Genomic DNA, 19,407 nt, shown 5'->3' on the forward strand with positions numbered 1-19,407 from the left:
GCCAGCCAGGAGTGCCCTCCCTGAGATTTTTTTCTTTTTAAAGATTTATCTGTTTATTTTTAGAGATAGAGAAAGGTGTGGAGAGGGGCAGAGGGAGAGAGTATTTTTGTTTGTTTGTTTTTCTTTAACATGAAACGCTTTGGGATTCCTGGGTGGCTCAGTCGTTAGGCATCTGCCTTGGGCTAGGGTCATGGTCCTGGGGTCCTGGGATCGAGCCCCGCATCAGGCTCCCTGCTAAGCGGGGAGCCTACTTCTTTCTCTCCCACTCCCTCTGCTTGTGTTCCTGTTCTTGCTCTCTCTCTCTCTCTCTGTGTCAAATAAATAAAATATTTGAAAATAAATAAGTAAATATGAAATGCTTCACGAATTTGTGTGCCATCCTTGCTCAGGAGCCATGCTAATCTCTGTATCATTCCAATTTTAGTATATGTACTGCCAAAGGGAGCCTGGGGAGGGAGAGTCTTCAACAGACTCCATACTGAGCACAGAGCCTGATGTGGGGCTCAATCTAACCACCCTGAGATCACAACCTGAGCCGAAACCAAGAGTTGGATGGTCAAGATGGTTTTTTAAAATCGTATCTCCATGTATTCCTTCCTATACATTACATGTATATCCATGTAATCGGCTGTCTTCACTCCTTTGTTACTATTTTAGTGGAGTTTGACAAGGGAACACACATAACACATGTGTGCTCCATCTACCGCATTTAACAGAAAGTCTCTTTTCCACCTTCCTAGCCTCAGTCTTCTCCATGCCTTACTTGTGAGGGTAGTCTGTAACATTTGTGATGCCCTTCCCGTGACCTTCCTGTGGCTGAAACACCTTTAGATTCTTGTCCATCTGGAGAATTCTCCCTGTCCCTCCGCAGCCCCGCTCCTGAGCGTTACTGGCTCACTTCTCTGTGTTCTATAGACTCTGCACACCCATGAGAGCCTGGTTTTCAAACTTTCATGAATTAGTGGGTCATGAAATCAATTTAGGGAACCTTAAATAGCATTTATTTTATACTTTTGTATACTGGGATGAGGTGTAAAATATATTTCCTGGTGTGAGTTAAGACTGAAGAAGTTTGAAAGCCACTGTATTGGGGTGCTTTTCCCTTTGAATTAGTTGTTTGTGTGTCTTTACTGCTAGACATTGAAGAGCTGGGGGTAGAGACCATGGGTTAGTTATTCACCTTCTGCACACCCATGGCATTATTGTGGAGTGAACCAAATATATATGAGATCCCTGTCCAATCCATAAAGTCCTATGATTTGAACTAGGAGTCTAATTAGCTCACAGGAGAGCTAAGGCACTTGAGGACATCAACCAACAGTACCGGACAGGGAGGCTGACGTCAAAGAAGGCAGAGCCGTCGTGATGCTCTACAGATCTCCTGGGATCTGAAGCCGATTCCAAAGAGCTCCCCCATCCTGGTTCTCACTTAGATATTTAAATACCTTGCTATGACAGGGTGTTTGTTTACTGACAACCCATGGAGAGATTTGGGATTTCCCACAAACACTCTGAGAAAACCACCACTTAAGACTCCTCTTTTCAGTTGTTAGGAAGGCCACAAGAGTAGATTTCAGGGGGACAATGTCGTATCAGGGGATAACATGGGACTCAAGGCATCACAACAATCTGGCTCCAGATCCCATTTCCGTAAGCAGCTAACTTCTCAAGCTCAGTTGGCTCATCTGCAGAATGGGAAGACATTAAGCTCTCCTTCAAAAGGTTTTCATGTGGGATTAAATAAACTAACAGGTGTGCAAGAGCAGGACAGGACAGTTAGGTTTTCCTTTCCCTTTGCTCATGCCCTTGTTCTCTGAGAGCTGATTGAGGAGGAGGAAGACCACAGAGCAGATACCATTAGCTAGTATTTGAGTCGAATTGCACTGGAGACATCCTTGCTTTAACCTTGTCCGCTTTAAACCTCATGAAACGAGACAGGTTGTGTTTGGCCCCGCCCCCACATGCTCAGTTACTGAGAAGCTGATTCCCGCTGTGCCAGGGAAGGGGCTCCTGCTTGGTTACTGGTTACTCTTGCAGTTGAAGCACAAAGCTGCTTATCGGGTCTGTGTAGGCTTTGTTGGACTACAATGAAAGAGACTTACGTGGGACTTGATTGTTAACCGATACCTTCCGACACAGCTCCGTCAAGGTAGAAATGTTGTTGAATTTCTTCTTTATTCCTTTATTCAGGAAGCAAGGACGCTACATTCAAACTCCGCATTAGGGAGTGGTGACTTGGATCTGTTCGACACCTCTTGTAAGTCTTCCAAAGCTCCTCGGCTGCTGATCCACGCAAAAAGCTTAATCTAGGCTGTAACCCATCGGTTAGGAGATGTCTTGCCTGAGAAAGGTGAAGACCCAAAGCTTCCCTCCCTTTTGTGGTCTCTGTGGTGTCTGAAGTAAGTCTTGGGACGGTTAAAACATTTTGGCAAAGTCCCAAGAAAGAGCTCCAAAGATTTTATTCTTAGGGTTCTCTAAGCCTTTGGTTATCTGAGCATCCGTGGAGCGGGAACAGGGAGAGAGACAGTGTTTATCTTTGTTTAGTCTACTCCAGACAAGCTTCCAAAAACTGAAAGCCTACAATTCTAAAGCCACGGATGAATGTAGAGAGAGAGAGAAAAAAAAATCTTAAAACCAAGTGATTATAATTTAACATGAAGAGGATGATTTAAAATCGGATGATTGTACCTTAAAATAAAAGCACTTATAAAGCCCTAGGACTTATTTAAAATTAAAAACAAGTAAACAGAATATTAATGCACAGATTATAATGTCAGTATATCGAGTCCTGCCAGAGCTGTGAGTGGAGGGTCTATAAGGCTGGTTAGGGAGCTCAGAAATCCTTCTACTGCTATCACCACAGCCAACACCTTATGTAGACAATACACCAGCAGAAAGTTCCAAGTGAAGGAATCAAATGTTCATTTTTATTAATATGAGCTTCCATAACAGGTACATCACAAAGGAAGCTTTGGGTTGTAGGAGTCAGAAGGCTTTGCTAACAAGAACACTTACTCTCCTATACCAAAAGGTCAGATGCGGTGCTCAGGGTAGTGAATTTATCAATGACCCTGGATCTTTTCCATCTCTCTTCTCTGCTGTCTTCAACATGTTGGCTTGTCCTCTCTGCTTGGCTCCACTCATGGTCACAAAATGGCTGCCTAAGTGCTGCATGTCACAGTTAATGCTTAGAGCAGAAATAAATTCTCATCTGAATAGATAGGAAAGGGAGGCCTGGGTGGCTCAGTTGGTTAAGTGTCTGCCTTTGGCTCAGGTCACAATCCCAGGGTCCTGGGATCAAGTTCTGCATTAGGCTCCTTGCTTAGTGGGGAGCCTGCTTCTCCCTCTGCCTGCTGCTCCCCCTGCTTGTGCTCTCTCTCTCTCTCTCTCTCCCACACACACACACACACACACACACACACACACAAGGATAGATAGTATGTGTGGGGTACTTGGGTAGCTCGGTCTGTTAAGCATCTGGCTTTAGCTCAAGTCATGATCCTGGGTCCTGAAATCAAGCCCAGTGTCTGACTCCCCACTTCAGAAGTCTCCCTCTGCCACTCCCCCTGCTTGTGTTCCCTCTCTCTCTCTGTCAAATAAATAAAATCTTTAAAAAAAAAAAAAAAGTATGTGCATATAAAGGTTTTATTTAAATCATGAATGAGGGGCCTGGTAAATAATACAAAAAAGTTGGAGTTTTCAAGGAAGAAATGTATATCAATAAATGAACAAAATTACTAGGTTGGTTACAAACTGATTAACATTCCACAAAGCAAAAAAAATGCCTTTGGGGATATTTATGTTTCTTTGAAGTTATGTATGAACAACACCTTATCAATTTCCACAGCCCAATGCTACAAACTGTAAAGTGTGCTTTTATCAGTAGTGTATTATTAGCCAAATATAACAACAGTTATATTTCCAAGAGCACTAGATGAAGGTTAAGGAGGCTTATTAGAAAACTTCCAGCACTGTATTTTTAGCATTACATTTTTTAAAGAGAATGATCATCATTTTGGTTTTTTAAGAGACAAGGATAAATTTTTCTTTCAGATTACAAATTGTGTAATATGCTTTAACCAGGGGAATGAAGGCAGCTTAATTGGCTTAAGGCAGCTTGGCTTCCCCCTCCCCCCAGAACCAAAGATTGCAAACCATTAATGGGGGGGGGGTGTGGGATGGAAATCAACATAATGAATGGGCAACCAGATTTTTTAAAAAATGAAACAATAGAATATTGGAGTATATCAAACATTAATAAGGCCAAGTGTCAGTTTTGGCCTCTGGGAGTGTGTTGGCTTATAAAATGTAGTTATAAAATGGGTATTCAATGTTGGTAGTGGTTAACAAGTTTGAAAAACACTGGCTTAGGGCATTTAAGATTCATCCCAGGGGCTGCAAAGGGATCCATGTAGAACACAAGGGTGATTAAAATCATAGTTTTGTCCTCAAGGAGGGAGCTGGGAAAGGCTGTTAGGTAGACAACTGGCAGGGCTGCAACAGGGGACTAGCCAAGCAGAGCTCATTCTCATCCTCAAACCACATGAGCTAAGAGGCCTTCTACAATCTTGGCTGCTATGTGACGTTAAGTGACCCACACCCTGCTTTAGTACAAGTTCAAGATGGTGCACATAACATAAAATGTATCCTTTATTTCCCCCTTGTGACACTAGTCTCCTCCCTAATATCTGTTTTCCTTCACTGACATAATAATTGAAATTTGATCTGGGCACATGACCATCCAGCTGAGGACTACATTTTCTAGCGAGGGAATGAGAACGATTGAGCTAGGTATGATCGTTGTGACTAAGTGCTAGTCCATACAAAGCGCCCAGAAGTGATGTTTGCAAATAAAGGGTCATACCCTTAAATCACTGGCATGCCTTCCTTTTCCGCTCCTTCATTCTGCTGCCTGGAGCCAGGACTCTTTTGGGACCACATGGACAAAGGCAACAGGTTAGGATGAAGGGGGCACAAAATGGAGGTGTCCGGGCCCTTGACAAGTGTTTTCATACTAGTCTTGGATTATTACACAAACAAGAAATTAAACTTCTTTCTTATTTATGCCACTGGTTTTGAGTCCCTGTTATGGCAGTGTAACTTATTTCCTATCTATATCCTCTTCTTATATATGATTAGTAGAAAATAAAAGTTTGAAGGGCAGAGGTACATAGACATTTGGCACCTCTGTTTTTAAGGTGTGTGGACTTAGACTATACTCTCAGACAGTAACTGTTTGCCTTCATGTCTTGGTGCAAAAACCCGGCAGGCTCATGATTAGATAGAAGGTCAGAGAAAAACAATTCTTGCCCATGATGTATGCTGCTTAGATCAGATTAAATCATACAAAAAAAATTTTTTAAAGAATTTATTTTTTTAAGTAATCTCTATACCCAATGTGGGGCTCAAACTCACAACCCCAAAATCAAGACTTGCACACTCTACCAACTAAGCCAGCCAGGTGCCCCATATGAAAAATTTTTAAGTGTAAAAAAAGTAGTCAAATATTAGCTATTTCATAATTTTAAATCTAACTGAACTGAGGCTGGATTTCACAGATATGGAGTTTTGGAATTCACAAATGGCAAGCTCTTCAACATGTTCTTTCTACAGGGCCAAGGTCAAAAGCTAAACCCCATGGCAGAGGGCCTAATGTGTAGACCTGTCTCAGAAGCCTCCACAAGGTCATCAGCCTGACTTCACGTTGTGATCAGAGATTCTGACGAAGCCTTAAGAAATACCCTGACTCTAACGGGATGACTTACAACTGTCTCAAAACAGACAAAGTGAAATGAGGGTTAATGGCAGGTAGCCAGAGTTTTGTCGGAGTGTAGACTTTGGGAGGAGGCAAAAGAATCAGGTAATGGTATGACTTAAGCCCATATAGGTGAGCTACGAGATCAACCTCTTTTTAGGAAGCTCACTGTGTCCCGCTGTGAAAACAGAATATTGCAGATAACATCTCTTTTCTGTCACCCAGTCAGTATGACAGTATGGGAGTATGGCAGAGGGCCAAACTATAGGTTATGTTACAGGGTCCATGGTTTTCTGAACATTGATTCTCTTGACCTCAATTCAAATTTTTGGGAAAAAAACCGATTGGCCAAATATTGCCAAACATAGCAGATGTTCCTAGTGCCCTGTGCCACATTTGCTCAGTCCATCTATGACCTCAGCTGTGCTGTTCATAGAAGCCCTAATGGCTTCCCACCACAAAGCCCAGCCTTGCCATCTCTGCCTCAAGGCAAAGCCTCCATAGCTCAGCTTACACACATGATCACAGGTTCTGCAAAGTGGGCGTGGAGAGTTATCACCACCAGCAGCAATCCCCAGCTCATGGCAAACAGGAGTCCGCTCCACTGTCTGCCCTTAAGAAAGACAATTCTGAGGTGCAGTCTGTGTGGTTTCTCCTATGGTTGCCAGTGGAACTGAGCTCCTATTACCATGGTGGTAACCAGCTCAATAACATTCTTTATTGGTTTTCCTTCCTTCCTTGTCTCTCTCTCTTTTTGGCTACCATTACTCCCACGTGAACCACCTGCATCCAAATCCTTGTCTCAGGCTATGCTTTTAGGGGAACACAAACTTAGATACCCAGTACATGTCAGGTGATTACTCCCAGACCAATCATCTTCAGGAGGGCAGAAACATGGCTGTCCTGAGCCACGCCAGGGTATGAGGGTGGGTTGAGGGAAGCAGCTGTCAGGATTTCTCTGAAAGAATGGCCAAAGATGCTTCATACACTAAACCAATGTTTGGCTGAACTTCTGCATAGAGGTAAGTCAAAGTGTTTCCTGCAGATAAGGTTGGAATTTTTCTTTAAAAAAATTTTAAGTACTGGGGCGCCTGGGTGGCTCAGTGGTTTAAGCCGCTGCCTTCGGCTCAGGTCATGATCTCAGGGTCCTGAGATGGAGTCCCGCGTTGGGCTCTCTGCTCGGCGGGGAGCCTGCTTCCCTCCCACTCTCTCTGCCTGCCTCTCTGCCTACTTGTGATCTCTTTCTGTCAAATAAATAAATAAAATCTTTAAAAAAATCTTTTTTAAGTACTTTATAATTGCTCTGGGATAAAATGGGGCAATTCCCTTTAGTGATACACTGGAAAGTTACTTATTTTAAAATATCTATCTCATATCTAAACTCTCTACTGAGCTCTCATTAATTCTAAGCATTGCCCCCACTCTGGTTCAGGCCATCATCATCTCTTGCCTGGATTACGCCACCTCCGCACATCTCCCTTTTTCTAATCCCATACTTCCCCTGATCTGTTCTCCAGGCTGAAGCCAGAGTGATTTCCCCAAAATACAACCCTGATCATGTCACTTCCCTGCTTAAAGCTATCTTTAGTCTCTTGTCATGTTTATGTTGAAATTCTCAATCCTGCTGTGGCCTCCATATCTGAGTTAATTTGTCTCCTGCTAGCTCGCCAGCTTCACTTGCTGCCAGACTGCTTTTTGTACCTAAGATCAAGATGCCCCAAGCTTTCTTTTTGTTTTTATTTAAATTAAATAAATTTGTTTCTATTTAAATTTTAAAATTTTAATTTTAGTTATATTAGCCAACATATAGTACCTCATTAGTTTTCAGATGTAGTGTTCAATAATTTATCAGTTGTGTATAGCCCCAAGCTTTCTTAAAGCTTATCTGAAGGACCTCATTCCCACTCAATTCGAGCTCTTTGTCCCTGCTGATTCCTCTGCCTGGAATACCATCTCCTCCCACTCTCTTCCTTTCTCCTTCAGCCTTCACCCAGCCAACCAACATCCACTCACCCTTCAGGTTTTCACTGAAAGAATACGCACCCACCCTGGACTGGGGTATCTGAAATGTTTATATATTGCCCTGTGAGCCATGTCTTCGTATATATCATCCAGCTGCTTCTTCATATGTTTTTATTAATAAGCCCCCAGGGGCCCCTCAGCCGCTGAGCTACTGAGTTCTCACCTGTGAGAACAGATGAGATGATGACATCCCGACCCAACTTACTTCACTCCCGTGTCAAAACTTTACTTCTAAAAACAACTTTCGAAATTGTATCAAACCCACCTAACAAAACCACAGACTCCTAGGCACTGCGCTGGGCGTCAGGGACCTAGAACAAGACAGAGGTGGTCCCTCACTGCCTCGTACATTCACGAGCGCGTGTGGGAACCGCTTATTAGAAGGCGATAATGGGCGCCAGCGCACCATCGGGGAGATCACACAGCAGGTGCTCCTAACTCAGACTGGGGAGGGTCAGCGAAGTCTTACAGAAAGGGCATCAGAGGTAAACCCGGAGGAAGGATCCGCAGGTCTGGGGAGAAATCTGCACTTCGAGGCAATATGGGAGTCGTCAGCTCGTGGGCAGTAAGAGCAGCCGTGGCAGTGCACGAAAAGGCGAGAGTGGTAGAGTGAGGAGCGGGCGCGGGACCCGACTGTGAAAAGCCCCCAGCCACCCCAGCCCTCCCTCCCCAAGATACTAACCCTCGCCCTCGCCGGCGCTTTCGCCCTTCCGGGAGCTTAGCCAGCGTCCGCCACCCCCGAGCAGCGCGCGACCACAGCCTCGCCTCACCCGGCAGGGGAGGGCGGGACTCGGCTCTGCTGGGGCGGCTCCTCCAGCGGCCCAGAGACTGCGCGGGACGTGCCCGCCCTGCGCGATGACGTCAGGACGCCCGCGCGCGCCGGGGGAGGAGTGGGAGTCACTGGCCGGGAAGGGCTGAGGCTCCGGTAATCCCGGCAGGGAGGGGGAGAGGGAGGGGCGGGGCAGGAGCCCCCTGGAGTGCGGGATCGTGGTCCGGAACCGGAGCGAGAGGCCCCTCCACACGCTCAGCGCCGCGTCTTCAGCCAGCAGGCCCCGGCCGGCCCGGCGATGGAGTTTCCGGACCTCGGGGCTCACTGCTCCGAGCCGAGCTGTCAGCGCTTGGGTGAGGGGCGGAGCGCGCGAGGGGCGGGGCCGGGCCGAGAGGGGCTTGGAGTTGCAGGTGGGGCAACGGGTGGGCTCCAGGGCTGGCAGTGCCAGAGGAGGGCGGGGACCGAAGTTGGGGGCGGTGGCCAAGGGGGCGTGGCTTAGGAGAGAGTGGCCTAGGACCGGGTGCAGTTGGTTGCAAACCCGGAGGCGTTTTTCTTTCCCCTGAGTGGATGGCTGAGTGAGTGGGAGAGACGTCGAGGTCCCGCTGGACCTGCAATCCGACCTGCTCCCTGCAGATTTTCTGCCGCTCAAGTGCGACGCCTGCTCCGGCATCTTCTGCGCAGACCATGTGGCATACGCCCAGCATCACTGTGGATCTGCTTACCAAAAGGTGAGGGGGCGGTCTGAGGGTGGGAGGGGGCGGGTGGAAGATGCTTGCATTATCTCCGGAGTCCCTCTGTCTCCCATTTCCTCTCCTTTATTGTTTTTCTGAGGCTCAGTGCTGGAAACATTGTTTCCTTGTGTGTTTATAGGGGGTATGTCCAGGTTCTTTCCGGCAGGCTGTTTCAGGACCAGAGATCGGTTTGACTGGGAGCGGGCCACAGACTGACCCCTGCTCCTTAACTCTAGGATATCCAGGTACCTGTATGCCCACTCTGTAATGCGCCTGTGCCTGTGGCCAGAGGGGAGCCCCCTGACCGCGCTGTGGGGGAGCACATCGACAGAGACTGTCGCTCAGATCCAGCACAGCAAAAACGCAAGGTAAGCGTTGGAAGGGTTAGCCATGACTCAGCTGGGACCATGGATGCTTGCAAACCACAACAGCTCTTATGATGGCATTGGAGAACCGGGTCAGTCTCAGCAGGGACAAACCTTCCCTCTCCACCTCAGATCTTCACCAATAAGTGCGAACGCTCTGGCTGCCGGCAGCGAGAAATGATGAAACTAACCTGCGAGCGGTGTGGCCGAAATTTCTGCATCAAGCACCGTCACCCACTGGACCATGATTGCTCCGGGGACAGTCACCCCACCAGCCGGGCAGGGTAATTGCAACCAGGTCCAGTACTTGCCTTTAGGAATCACCCCATCCTTTTGGACCTGACTCAGCCTCTACCGTTACAAGTTGGGGAGCTTCAAACCTGTTGTCTTTGGCTAGAGGAGTCTTTTAGCTTCCTATTCAAGTGCGTATTTTTCCAGGCCGTTCGGAGGAACTTCCCTCCTGACCTCCTGGGTAAGGCCTGGGAGGAGCATGCAAGCTGACTGTTCTTGGAGGCATGCCAAGAGTGTCTCTTCCCTACAGACTTGCTGCCATCTCCAGAGCACAAGGTCTGGCTTCTTCTACAAGCACCATCCCCAGCCCAAGTCGGACATTACCTTCATCTACCTCTCCCAGCAGGTAGGCACGCCTGCCTGGTTCTTCTCTCCCTTTTTTTCCTTCGCATCTCTGACCTCAGCCTCTTGAATGTCTGCCACAGAGCGACAACCCAGTCTCCGTCCCGGACAGCCCCTCCAGTGATTGCCCTGCAGAATGGCTTGGTGAGTTGGGCGGAGCTTGAGCGGACCAAAGCAACCCCCCCCCCCCCACAGAGAATAAAGTCCAGGGCAACTGGTTGTCTTTCTCCTTTTTTGCAGAGTGAAGATGAGGCTCTGCAAAGAGCCCTGGAACTGTCCTTGGCAGAGACCAAACCCCAGGCCCCAAGGTGCCTCCTCTGGTGAAAGGGTGGGATGTGGGCAAAGGCTCAGTTTGGAGGGACGGTGGTGGGACCACTCCAACCCCACATAGAGTAATAATTAAGAACTTGAGCTCAAAATTTTGCTCTTTAACTCTGTGACCTTTGACAAGTTCTTGAACCCATAACGGTTCTTGATTTTCTCTAAAATGGGACAGAACTGCTACCTACCTTGTAGGGTTGCGTGAAGACAGAATACTCAGAAGCGCTCAGCACAGTGATGCTAGCAGATCAGATGCTAGCGTTTTAGATACTACTGTCATTCAGCTTGCGCTGTTGCTCCCTCCCAGTTCTCAGGAGGAAGAAGACTTAGCTTTAGCACAGGCCCTGTCGGCCAGCGAGGCAGAATACCGACGGCAGCAGGTATGAGGACTGGGGAGAGCTCAGGGCCTGGCCAGGGGGCGGGGGGGGGGGGGGGGGGGCTTTCTTCAAGTGGTACAAGTGGTAGAGAGTTTGGGAATGGTGGTTATCCTTTCGTTTTTGGTGTGACTCCAGCCCACACTGGGCTCTGAAGTGAGGACCAGCCCTCCTTTCCTTGACACCATGCCCTTTCTTCCCTTCCTTCCCCTTTCCTTGCTCCAGGCCCAGAGCCGCAGCTTGAAGCCGTCCAACTGCAGCCTGTGCTAGGGCCCTGGGCTTGGGGAGGGAGGCTCAGCTGAGGAGGACTCTGGCCCCCACACCTCTAGGGTACACAGGGAGAGGAGCCTGGGAGCAGCCAGGAGTGAAGATGAGGAGGCCACCTCCGGGGAGCGTCAGGAGGAGCAGCGTGTGGAGCCGAGCCTGCAGAAGGCCCCGCTGGCCTCTCCAGCTGCCCGGGAGAGAGCAGCTAGAAATGTCCGGTGGGTGGGCCCTTGGTGAATGCTGGCCAGGTCCCGTACAGCCCCCTGCCTTTTGTCATCCCCTTTACACTGAGATTGCCCCCATGTGTAGAGTGCAAGGAGGGGCCTGGAAGGAATAAAGGATCTTGGCAGTCACTAAGACCTCCAGGTGGCGTGTTTCTTTCTCTTGTCCAACCGGAACCAGAGGAGTCCCATCAAGAATGCTCCCCTGACCTAAGGGTAGAGGCTCCCCAGAGTACCCCACACCAGAGTCACAAGGATCCTAGCATGGTCCACACTTTTATTTCCCCAAAAAGTGCTTTTCTGAAAGGTTCTTTTCCTCTGCTATGGCTAGCACCATACCCCTTCAATGGGATGAAATGTGCCAGGAGAAGGGATACATCTTCTTCCCCTCTCAGTTCTCCTTTGGGAGGGACGTGGCCGCAGCTTTAGTCACTGGCCTCACTCTGGGGGTCTGGTGTCCTCAGAAACTTCTTCTTGTCCCCGCTGCTGCAGCTGCCACATGTCTGCGTACATGCCACCTCGAGACAACAGAGCCTCGTGCCTGGGGTGAGGAGGAAAGTGCAAGTCCCTACTACCCGCTTAACTCTAAGAGTCCTCACCTCTGGCCCACAGAGAGGAGAGGGATCGGCCCAAGAGATCCCTCAGAAACACTCCCGGGATTTCATCTTTTCCTTGGGCCCCCGTTCAGAGGCCCTGCCCTGTTCATCGTGCGGGCTTCCTTACCGTCCTCGCTCCACAATACAGCCATCCTTAAAGACGAGGATCTGGTCAGCGTCAACCACAGTTGAGAGCCTGAGGAATTAGAATTGAGTTAGGCAGTGCACAACACAGGTGGCCACCCGCCACCTACCACCCAGGTCCCGTACCTGTGCGCCACTACGATGGTGGTGCGATTGGCGCAGACTTTGGCCAGAGAAGCCTGGATGGCTCTCTCGTTAGATGTATCCAGTGCGGAAGTTGCCTACAGAGAGGATCTGGGTAAACCTGGCCCTGCCTCCCAAAATCCCCATAGAAGGAGGATACAAGCTGTTACCTGAGGTCTTGGGAATCAGTAAGGACCTTCTCTGCGTTTGAGAACTGTAAGATGTCTTTATGAAGCAGGGATTCACGCTATCTATCCGTGATGGGACACTGCCCCATAGCAGTGGCCTGGGCCCAGGCAAGGGAGGAAGAAAGGGAGCAGGCAGCCTCGGGCCCTCACCTCATCCAGCAGAATGATGTCTGGAGCCTTGAGGATGGTGCGAGCAATGGCAATGCGCTGCTTCTCTCCCCCACTCAGCTTGAGTCCCCGCTCGCCCACCTGCGTCTCGTATCCTGTGAACATCGCCCACCTCCCTCAAGTCACACAGGCTACATTTGGTTTCTGTGGCCAGATGAGTAGGAAGGGATGGAGCAGAGGTCAGAAGGAGGAGTAGGGCTGAATCAGGCAGGGGAGGGGCTCTTTCTGCAGGGGAGCTCACCTTCAGGGAAATTCAGGATGGCCTCATGGATGCCGGCAGCCTCAGCAGCCGCCATCACCTCCTCGTCCCCAGCAGTGACGCAGCCATAGCGGATGTTGTTGGCGATGGTGTCGTTGAAGAGGACGGTGTCCTGGGGCACGACTCCAATGTGAGACCGGAGGGAGATCTGGGTCACCTGGAGCCAAGAGACCAAATGCCCCAGGCTGTGAGACTGCCCCACACCAGCCCTCTGGCATGGAGGTAGCAGGGGTTTGAGGGGGCAGGAGGGGAAGCACATGGAGGGGGTATAGGAACCCTGTCACCACCGCCCCAGATCCTAGCTGTGTGGGCCAATCCCTCAACCTCCCCGAGTCTGTTTGTCTGTGAAGAAACAAGATGCTCTGTGTGCCCAGACTCCCTTACCTGAGGAGGTCACACAGCACGAGGAAGGCCGAGGGCTCCAGCTGCAGCTTTTTGCAGGGGTGACATCCTCTCTCCCTGGACAGTGGCCAGCACTCCCCAGAGTGCCCTTCTTTCACACACAGGCCCCTAAATCTCAGTCTCCTCCCTGGGAGCCCTACCTGGGAGATGTCCTGCCCATCGATTCGGATGCAGCCAGAGTTGATGTCGTAGAAGCGAAACAGCAGGCGCAACACCGTGCTCTTCCCGGCTCCCGACGGGCCCACCTGGCACAGTGGAAACAGAGGGAAGACATTTTCAGGCCCGCGGGCTCTTAAGGCTTACTGTCCAAGAAGCTGCCAGTGTCCACAGAGGCTGCTATGTTCGATCCTGTGGCCTGTGTGCCAGGATTTGGACTCCACTGCCTGGATCACAAACTTCCAGAAGCACCGGAAGTAGGGAAACTCAAGGAGTCTGGGCCAATACCCGGGTCTTCTCTCACCAGGGCCAGTGTCTGTCCGGGCATGACGGTGAAGGACACGTCCTGCAGGGTCTCTCGCCTGCAAGGAAGGGCGGGCATGGTCAGCAGGCCTGCGGCACTCCCAGTGACCCCTTCCACCGGCAGAGCTACTCCTGGGCCCTGCCCCTCCCCGGCGCAGGCTCCCTTTCTAGGCAATGGTGGGGGAGAAGCTGGGTTGGCCACATGTAAATGGACGACGGGACAGGAGCTGGGAGGTTGCAGAAGACAGGCTCACCCACTGGAGTAGCTGAAGTGAACGTTCTCAAACTCTATCTGGCCCCTCTGGAAGCGCAGGGGCCCTGCTCCAGGCAGGTCCTTCACCTAGGAGAGTGCCGCCCGTGTGTGCTGCCACCACAGGTCTGGTATCCCTGAGACACCAGGCCACCACACAAACCCCCACATCCCACACGCCCCACTCCCTGCGTTTCACTCACTTCTGCCTTCTCTTTCAGCAGGTCGAACATGTTCTCCATGTCGATGAAGTTCGTCTGGATCATCCTGCAAGAACAGCGCCGGTTGGGGCCCCTCCGAGGAGCGGGGAATATGAGTGCGTGCCCCGGACGGGGCAGGGTCGGAGGTCAGTTACCTGTAGTAGGTGCCGAACCAGTTGAGCGGCATGTACAGCTGGATGATGTAGGTGCCGAACAGCACAAAGTCACCGACCTGCGGAGATCCGAGGGGAGGACGGGGTCACAGGACGCCTACGGGCTGTCACCCTGCCCGCTTCCTACCCAGGCAACTGGGGGCCCAGACCAGACACAGGCCCCAGGCCTCTCTTCCCTGTCCCCAGCACAGTGCCCTCACCTGTAGCTTCTGCTCGCTGACAAAGTACGCACAAAGCAGGGAGCCAGCGAGGAGCCCGAGCCCAATCACCAGGTTCTGGGTCTGATTCAGTAGAACCAGCGAAGCCGTTGACTTCCACTCCAGATCCTGGGGTGATGACATGGGGGTTCGGGGGGAGGTGGAACGTCACATATGCACTCTCACCAAATCCAAACTTCGACCTCACTTTCTCAGCCCAAAGCTGTCCTCCTCTTGGCCCTGGCAATTCTGCGTGGCTGGGCTGCTGCTCTCAGCAGGTGTCCAGAGGGCATCCTCACCTGGTACTTGAGGATGGCCTCTCGATAGCGGTCCACTTCGTAACCCTCCGCGTTGTAATACTTCACCTGACGAAGTCAAGCCACTCTTGTGAGACACGGTTGCTGCCTGAACACAGCCTGCAGCCTGGATCGTTTCTTGCACATTCCCACTGCCTCCTTCCTCGTTTCATATTTTATTTCTTTAAACTTTTACTTGTATCTAAGTACTCTCTACACCCAACGTGGGGGCCAAACTCACAACCCCGAGACTGAGTCGCATGCTCTTCTGACTGAGCCAGTCGGATGTCTGTCTGTCCTCATTTGAAACATCACTCCCTCCCCACTGCAACCCCCACCCCGGGTCCCCTGGCGGCCCCGCTGGCCCAACCTCCGTGCCTCACACTAAAACCACCAAGGCCTTCATTACCGTCTCAAAGTTTAGCAAAGAATCCACAGCTCGGGCCCGGGTAGCATTCTCTTGTGTGTTCATGGCACGTCGAAACTTCGTTCTCCACTCGGTGACCACAATGGTCACAACTGCAGAGTGACAAGAGGGGGAGGAAGGGGAAGAATAGAGCGAGGCGTCACTCCCGACAACGGAGACCACAGGGGTATGTCTGCCACCTGCCACATACACGTGAACGGTGACCAGGGACCCAGGTGCCAAAGAGAGAGAGCCCTAACTCCCCAAGGGAAGGGCTTGTGCCCAAGACATCCATGCAACCTGCACAAGGCCTTGTGTGTGAAAATGCTGTCGGGAACCAGCTGCATCTGGTTACACAGATGAAGTTTCTCCATGACATGAACTCACAAGGTGACCAGGATGCCCTTCCCCGGCCCTCTGTCCAGGATGAGCTATGGCTCCCCTGGCCGAGGAAGCCAGTCCGTCGGGGTAGGGAGCAGCCGGAGTTGATTCGAGTCCCCTCGTCTACAGCCTCCCCTCGCTGGGCCAGCTGAGTAGGGGCAGGTCTCACACCCAAGGAAGTCCCCGGAGCATTTCAGGGAGACATTTCCCCCAGGCAGCACTCACTGAGGTAAAGACTCATGCAGAGGAACACAATGAGGCCAAACCAGGCGTTGAAGAACATGCTGAAGTAGATGATGCCGATGGTGATGTCAGCCAGTGTGGGGAGGATGTTGAACACCAGGTAGCTAAGGAGGCAAGTCAGGCAACAAAAGGAAGGTTTAGGGGCTGGGAGCCAGCAGCTCTGGCCCCGAGAGTTTCTGTGTGGTTTTGTTTCTCAGTGACGGCAGAGTAGAAGCAAGCTGAATTGCCCCTCAGTGGGTGGAGGCCGCAGGCCCCAAGGACAGGATATGCCGGGTCAGTTATGAACGAGGAAGCTCCTCATGCAGGGCAGGAATAGATCTCCTGCCCTTTTGTTGATAAGGTAATTCTGAGAACGACACCTAGGTCGTGATCCCATGCATTTTGGGAAAACCCTCCCCGGTACCCTGTTAGGGCCGTGAGGCTGTGCACATACGTATGTCAACGTATCAAAAACAGAACCCAACATCCTAGATGGGGTGGGAACCTCTGGAAGAGCAAGCAGAATTTATAAGATACTTGCTCCATTTAGTTGTGTTACTTTGATAGCATGCCTACGTTTGTCTTAAAGTTAAAAAAAAAAAAAAAGGATAAAAAAGGACGGAGAGGCAGCTGAAGCTCGGTGCTTTCTCCAGCCAGCCCCCTTCATGCCTGCTCCTCCAGCCCCACCGCCCCTCACTCCGTTTCCGCTGGCCTGGCACCTGAGCAGCCCCGTGACGCTGGACGTGCCCCGGTCCACAATCCGCAGCACCTCCCCGGTACGACGCCCCAGGTGCCAGTGCAAGGACAGTTCGTGCAGGTGGGAGAAGAGACGCAGCTCCACCTGCCGTGACGTGAACTGCTGCACCCGAATCCACAGGAACGTGCGCAGGTTGCTCACGAAGCCTAGGGGGAGCCGGGGGAGGCCTTGGTAGAGCTGGGGGGCCAAACGCCATCAGCCCGGTACCCCAGATGAAAGGTCCGAGACCACCAAAGGGCCAGGGGAGGGGTACTTAGGGGAGGAAGAAGGGGCGAGGCCAATGCCAACCAGGATGACAGCAGGGTCCCTCGTACCTGTACTGCCTGTGCCACCCCCCTGGAGGAACTTGAGGATGACATAGATGATAACGGTCCAGGCCAGGGAGCTCCAAGGGGCCTTCTCAGTCAGCAAGTTCACTATGGAGACAGTAAGTCAGAGCCCACTTCCGGCCCTGAGGACTCTGTTCAGGAGAAACTGCTCCAGGCACCAGTCACAGCCCCTTTCTCATCCTCCCGCTCCTAACACTGCCCCACCTCCGTAGGTTAGGGCCTGCACCCCGCACGTGGCCCATGAAGGACCAGAGAACTGAGCTGGCACTTCTTTGTCCCCTCACCTATGTCCCTATAGAAGATGGGGACCAACACATTCAGTCCCCGTTCCAAGCCCATGAGCCCCAGGCAGATGAGCACAATGAACTGCAGAACTGGGCTCCCTTGAGGCCACAGGTAGCCACTCAGTAGGCGGAGCTTCCTGCCCAGGTCTTGCCATGTAGATCGTGGTGGTGCCTCTGTTGACTGAACCTAGGATGGTGAAACACATAGGGGCGGGGAGCTCAGAAATCAAAAAGAAGTGCCCTAGGCGAACCCCTCTGGGGAAAAAGTATGGGATTACAGCTCCCAGCTATCTCAGACCCACAGATGATCCCCAATGAGGTCAGAAAGGCTCACAGGACACAAACTGAGATTTGGGAAAGAAATATGGTGGGAAAAAATGAGGACAGGCAATGAAAGTAAAACAGACCGTAAGATTCAGAAATTCATGTATACCTCGCTCCTCTCTACATCTTGATCGTCTTCGTTAATTTTCAAGGCATAGGACTGGGGACGAAGTCCAGGGGCCCAGAGTCCCAGGATAAAAAGCCCTCCAGAGACCACATACCGCAGCACCCACAGGCCAAACTGAACCTAGAATAAAACGTATCCGGAGAGCATCAAAGAAGGCCCCAAATGCCATTGTTACCACTTATAACAGGGCTGGGTACTGGGACAGGGCACATACCCAAGTCAGGGGCCCAGCATCAGGGACGCTTTAAAAACATCTAGAGTGACTCAGCACAGACACACCCCACCAGCTGGCTATCAGCAGCCAGGCCAGGAGGCCTCCCCCTTCTTCTCTTTCTTAGGTGCATCCCAAAGTGTGGAACACTGTGCCCAGGGATACCATCCTTCTTCCCAGCCCTTGCCACTCATGATTCTCCTCTCCCCAAGAGGTCCCTTACCTGCTGGCCCAAGTCTGCCCGTGCCCACCACCACAGTGGGCTGTTCCAAGACACAAGGGCCAAGTTCTCAGCTGTAAATGCCACAGTCCAGAGGAGCAGGAGACCCGAGCTGTGCCTGAACTCGATCCAGATACCCATAGCTAGCTTCTGCCAGGCCTGGTTACGTTCCACCACGAGCAGCCCCAGGCCACAGGCGCTGGCCAGAGTCCCCAGTATGGAAGCCAGCAGTAGGTAGCCTGGCAGCGGGGCGCCCCCAGCAGTGCCCACCCGGCCAACCAGGCTGGCTAGGGGCAGGGCCACCTGAAGTGTGGCCAGAAGCAGCTGCAGTATGTAGGGAGCGACAAGAGGCCCGGCGCTGCAGGACACCTCGCGGGCGCCAGCAGGCTGCTCTCGGCGCTTGCAAGGCAGGGCTAGCACCAAGGCCAGAGCCCCCAGGGCCATCAGTGTCGAGGGCGTAACAGTGAAGAAGAAGCAGGGACTCAGGCCACCGTGCACCCAGGCCGGCCCCAAAGGCCCCTCGGCCTCGCAGTAGTTGCCCACGATCACCATGGCGATGCGTGGCCGCCGGCTGAGGCTGTGGGGGCTGTGGGGACTGCGGGGACTGCGGGGACTGCAGGAAGAGCAAACGGGACCAGCTGCTCCGGACGGGGCGCGGACGCTGGGGTGTTTCGGGTCATGGAGGCGAGGGGTGCCAAGCCGCAGGGGTCTCAGGCAGGGACACACGTGGGCCCCGCCACACTACCCACTCTTCGCGCACGCGCCGCCGCCACGCACTCACGCAGGGCACGCACGCCGTCTTCCCTCGTCAGTCCGCCCCTCGCTCGCAGACCGGGAACCTCTTGCCGAGTCCGGTCCGGGAGGAATGCTGGGCGTCTGCCGCTAGCAGCTCCCTTGCGCAGCCGCCCGGCCCACCAGGGCGGCTCCAGGCCCCACGTAGGGCCCCCATTGGTCAACCTCCCTGAAGGGGCGGGGGGGAGAGGGTGCACGTGGGAGAGGCAAGATACGGGGGCGGAGTCTGTTTGGTCACGTGCTCAGGGCGCGAAATCTGACCGCACGTCCAGCCAGAGACTTTGACCTCCACGGAAGCACAGCTGGGGAATGACCCTTCTGCTAGTTAGCTCGGTATATTTGAGTGACGGCACAGCCCCACTTTCCTACAGGGCCCGATCGGGTCCCCAGCCATCAGGAAAAATTACACACATCCCACTCCGCTTGTTCCCAGAACCCTAGCAG

The 19,407-nt window shown here is 52.1% G+C and overlaps 2 protein-coding genes and 1 non-coding gene across 8 annotated transcripts; 1 reads left to right on the forward strand and 2 right to left on the reverse strand.

Moving 5' to 3' along the window:
• Positions 1-344: 344 nt before the first annotated feature.
• LOC123951247 lies at positions 345-446 on the reverse strand. Its single transcript, XR_006820397.1, has one exon. It is a non-coding gene; the product is annotated as a U6 spliceosomal RNA (small nuclear RNA).
• Positions 447-8,672: 8,226 nt separating this feature from the next.
• Positions 8,673-11,591, forward strand: ZFAND2B (zinc finger AN1-type containing 2B). Of its 5 annotated transcripts, none has more exons than XM_046019500.1 (10): positions 8,673-8,899; positions 9,180-9,274; positions 9,417-9,419; positions 9,514-9,645; positions 9,775-9,926; positions 10,184-10,279; positions 10,359-10,419; positions 10,516-10,583; positions 10,904-10,976; positions 11,300-11,475. In XM_046019500.1, exons 1-10 carry the CDS (start codon positions 8,845-8,847, stop codon positions 11,336-11,338), a joined length of 774 nt encoding a protein of 257 aa, XP_045875456.1. In that variant the 5' UTR covers positions 8,673-8,844; the 3' UTR covers positions 11,339-11,475. The 5 variants fall into 5 exon arrangements, with proteins under 5 accessions (XP_045875456.1, XP_045875454.1, XP_045875452.1 ...); XM_046019498.1 differs by having other exon boundaries at positions 11,196-11,442; XM_046019496.1 differs by lacking the exon at positions 10,904-10,976 and having other exon boundaries at positions 11,300-11,591.
• Positions 11,592-11,712: 121 nt separating this feature from the next.
• On the reverse strand, positions 11,713-19,030 carry ABCB6 (ATP binding cassette subfamily B member 6 (Langereis blood group)). 2 transcript variants are annotated; one of them, XM_046019495.1, is made up of 19 exons: positions 18,175-19,030; positions 17,723-17,860; positions 17,290-17,476; positions 16,991-17,092; positions 16,639-16,822; positions 15,923-16,044; positions 15,320-15,429; positions 14,914-14,979; positions 14,618-14,743; positions 14,400-14,476; positions 14,248-14,311; positions 14,049-14,134; positions 13,796-13,853; positions 13,476-13,580; positions 12,916-13,090; positions 12,657-12,769; positions 12,322-12,416; positions 12,179-12,247; positions 11,713-11,996 (listed from the first exon to the last, which is right to left on the reverse strand). In XM_046019495.1, the coding sequence occupies exons 1-19, from the start codon at positions 18,721-18,723 to the stop codon at positions 11,894-11,896; spliced, it is 2,529 nt and encodes an 842-aa protein (XP_045875451.1). In that variant the 5' UTR covers positions 18,724-19,030; the 3' UTR covers positions 11,713-11,893. The 2 variants fall into 2 exon arrangements, 1 of the variants encoding a protein (XP_045875451.1); XR_006820324.1 differs by lacking the exon at positions 11,713-11,996 and having other exon boundaries at positions 12,201-12,247; positions 12,657-12,818.
• Between the last annotated feature and the right edge of the window lie 377 nt (positions 19,031-19,407).

Source organism: Meles meles, chromosome 9, assembly GCF_922984935.1.
Source record: "Meles meles chromosome 9, mMelMel3.1 paternal haplotype, whole genome shotgun sequence".
Classification (NCBI taxonomy): domain Eukaryota; kingdom Metazoa; phylum Chordata; class Mammalia; order Carnivora; family Mustelidae; genus Meles; species Meles meles.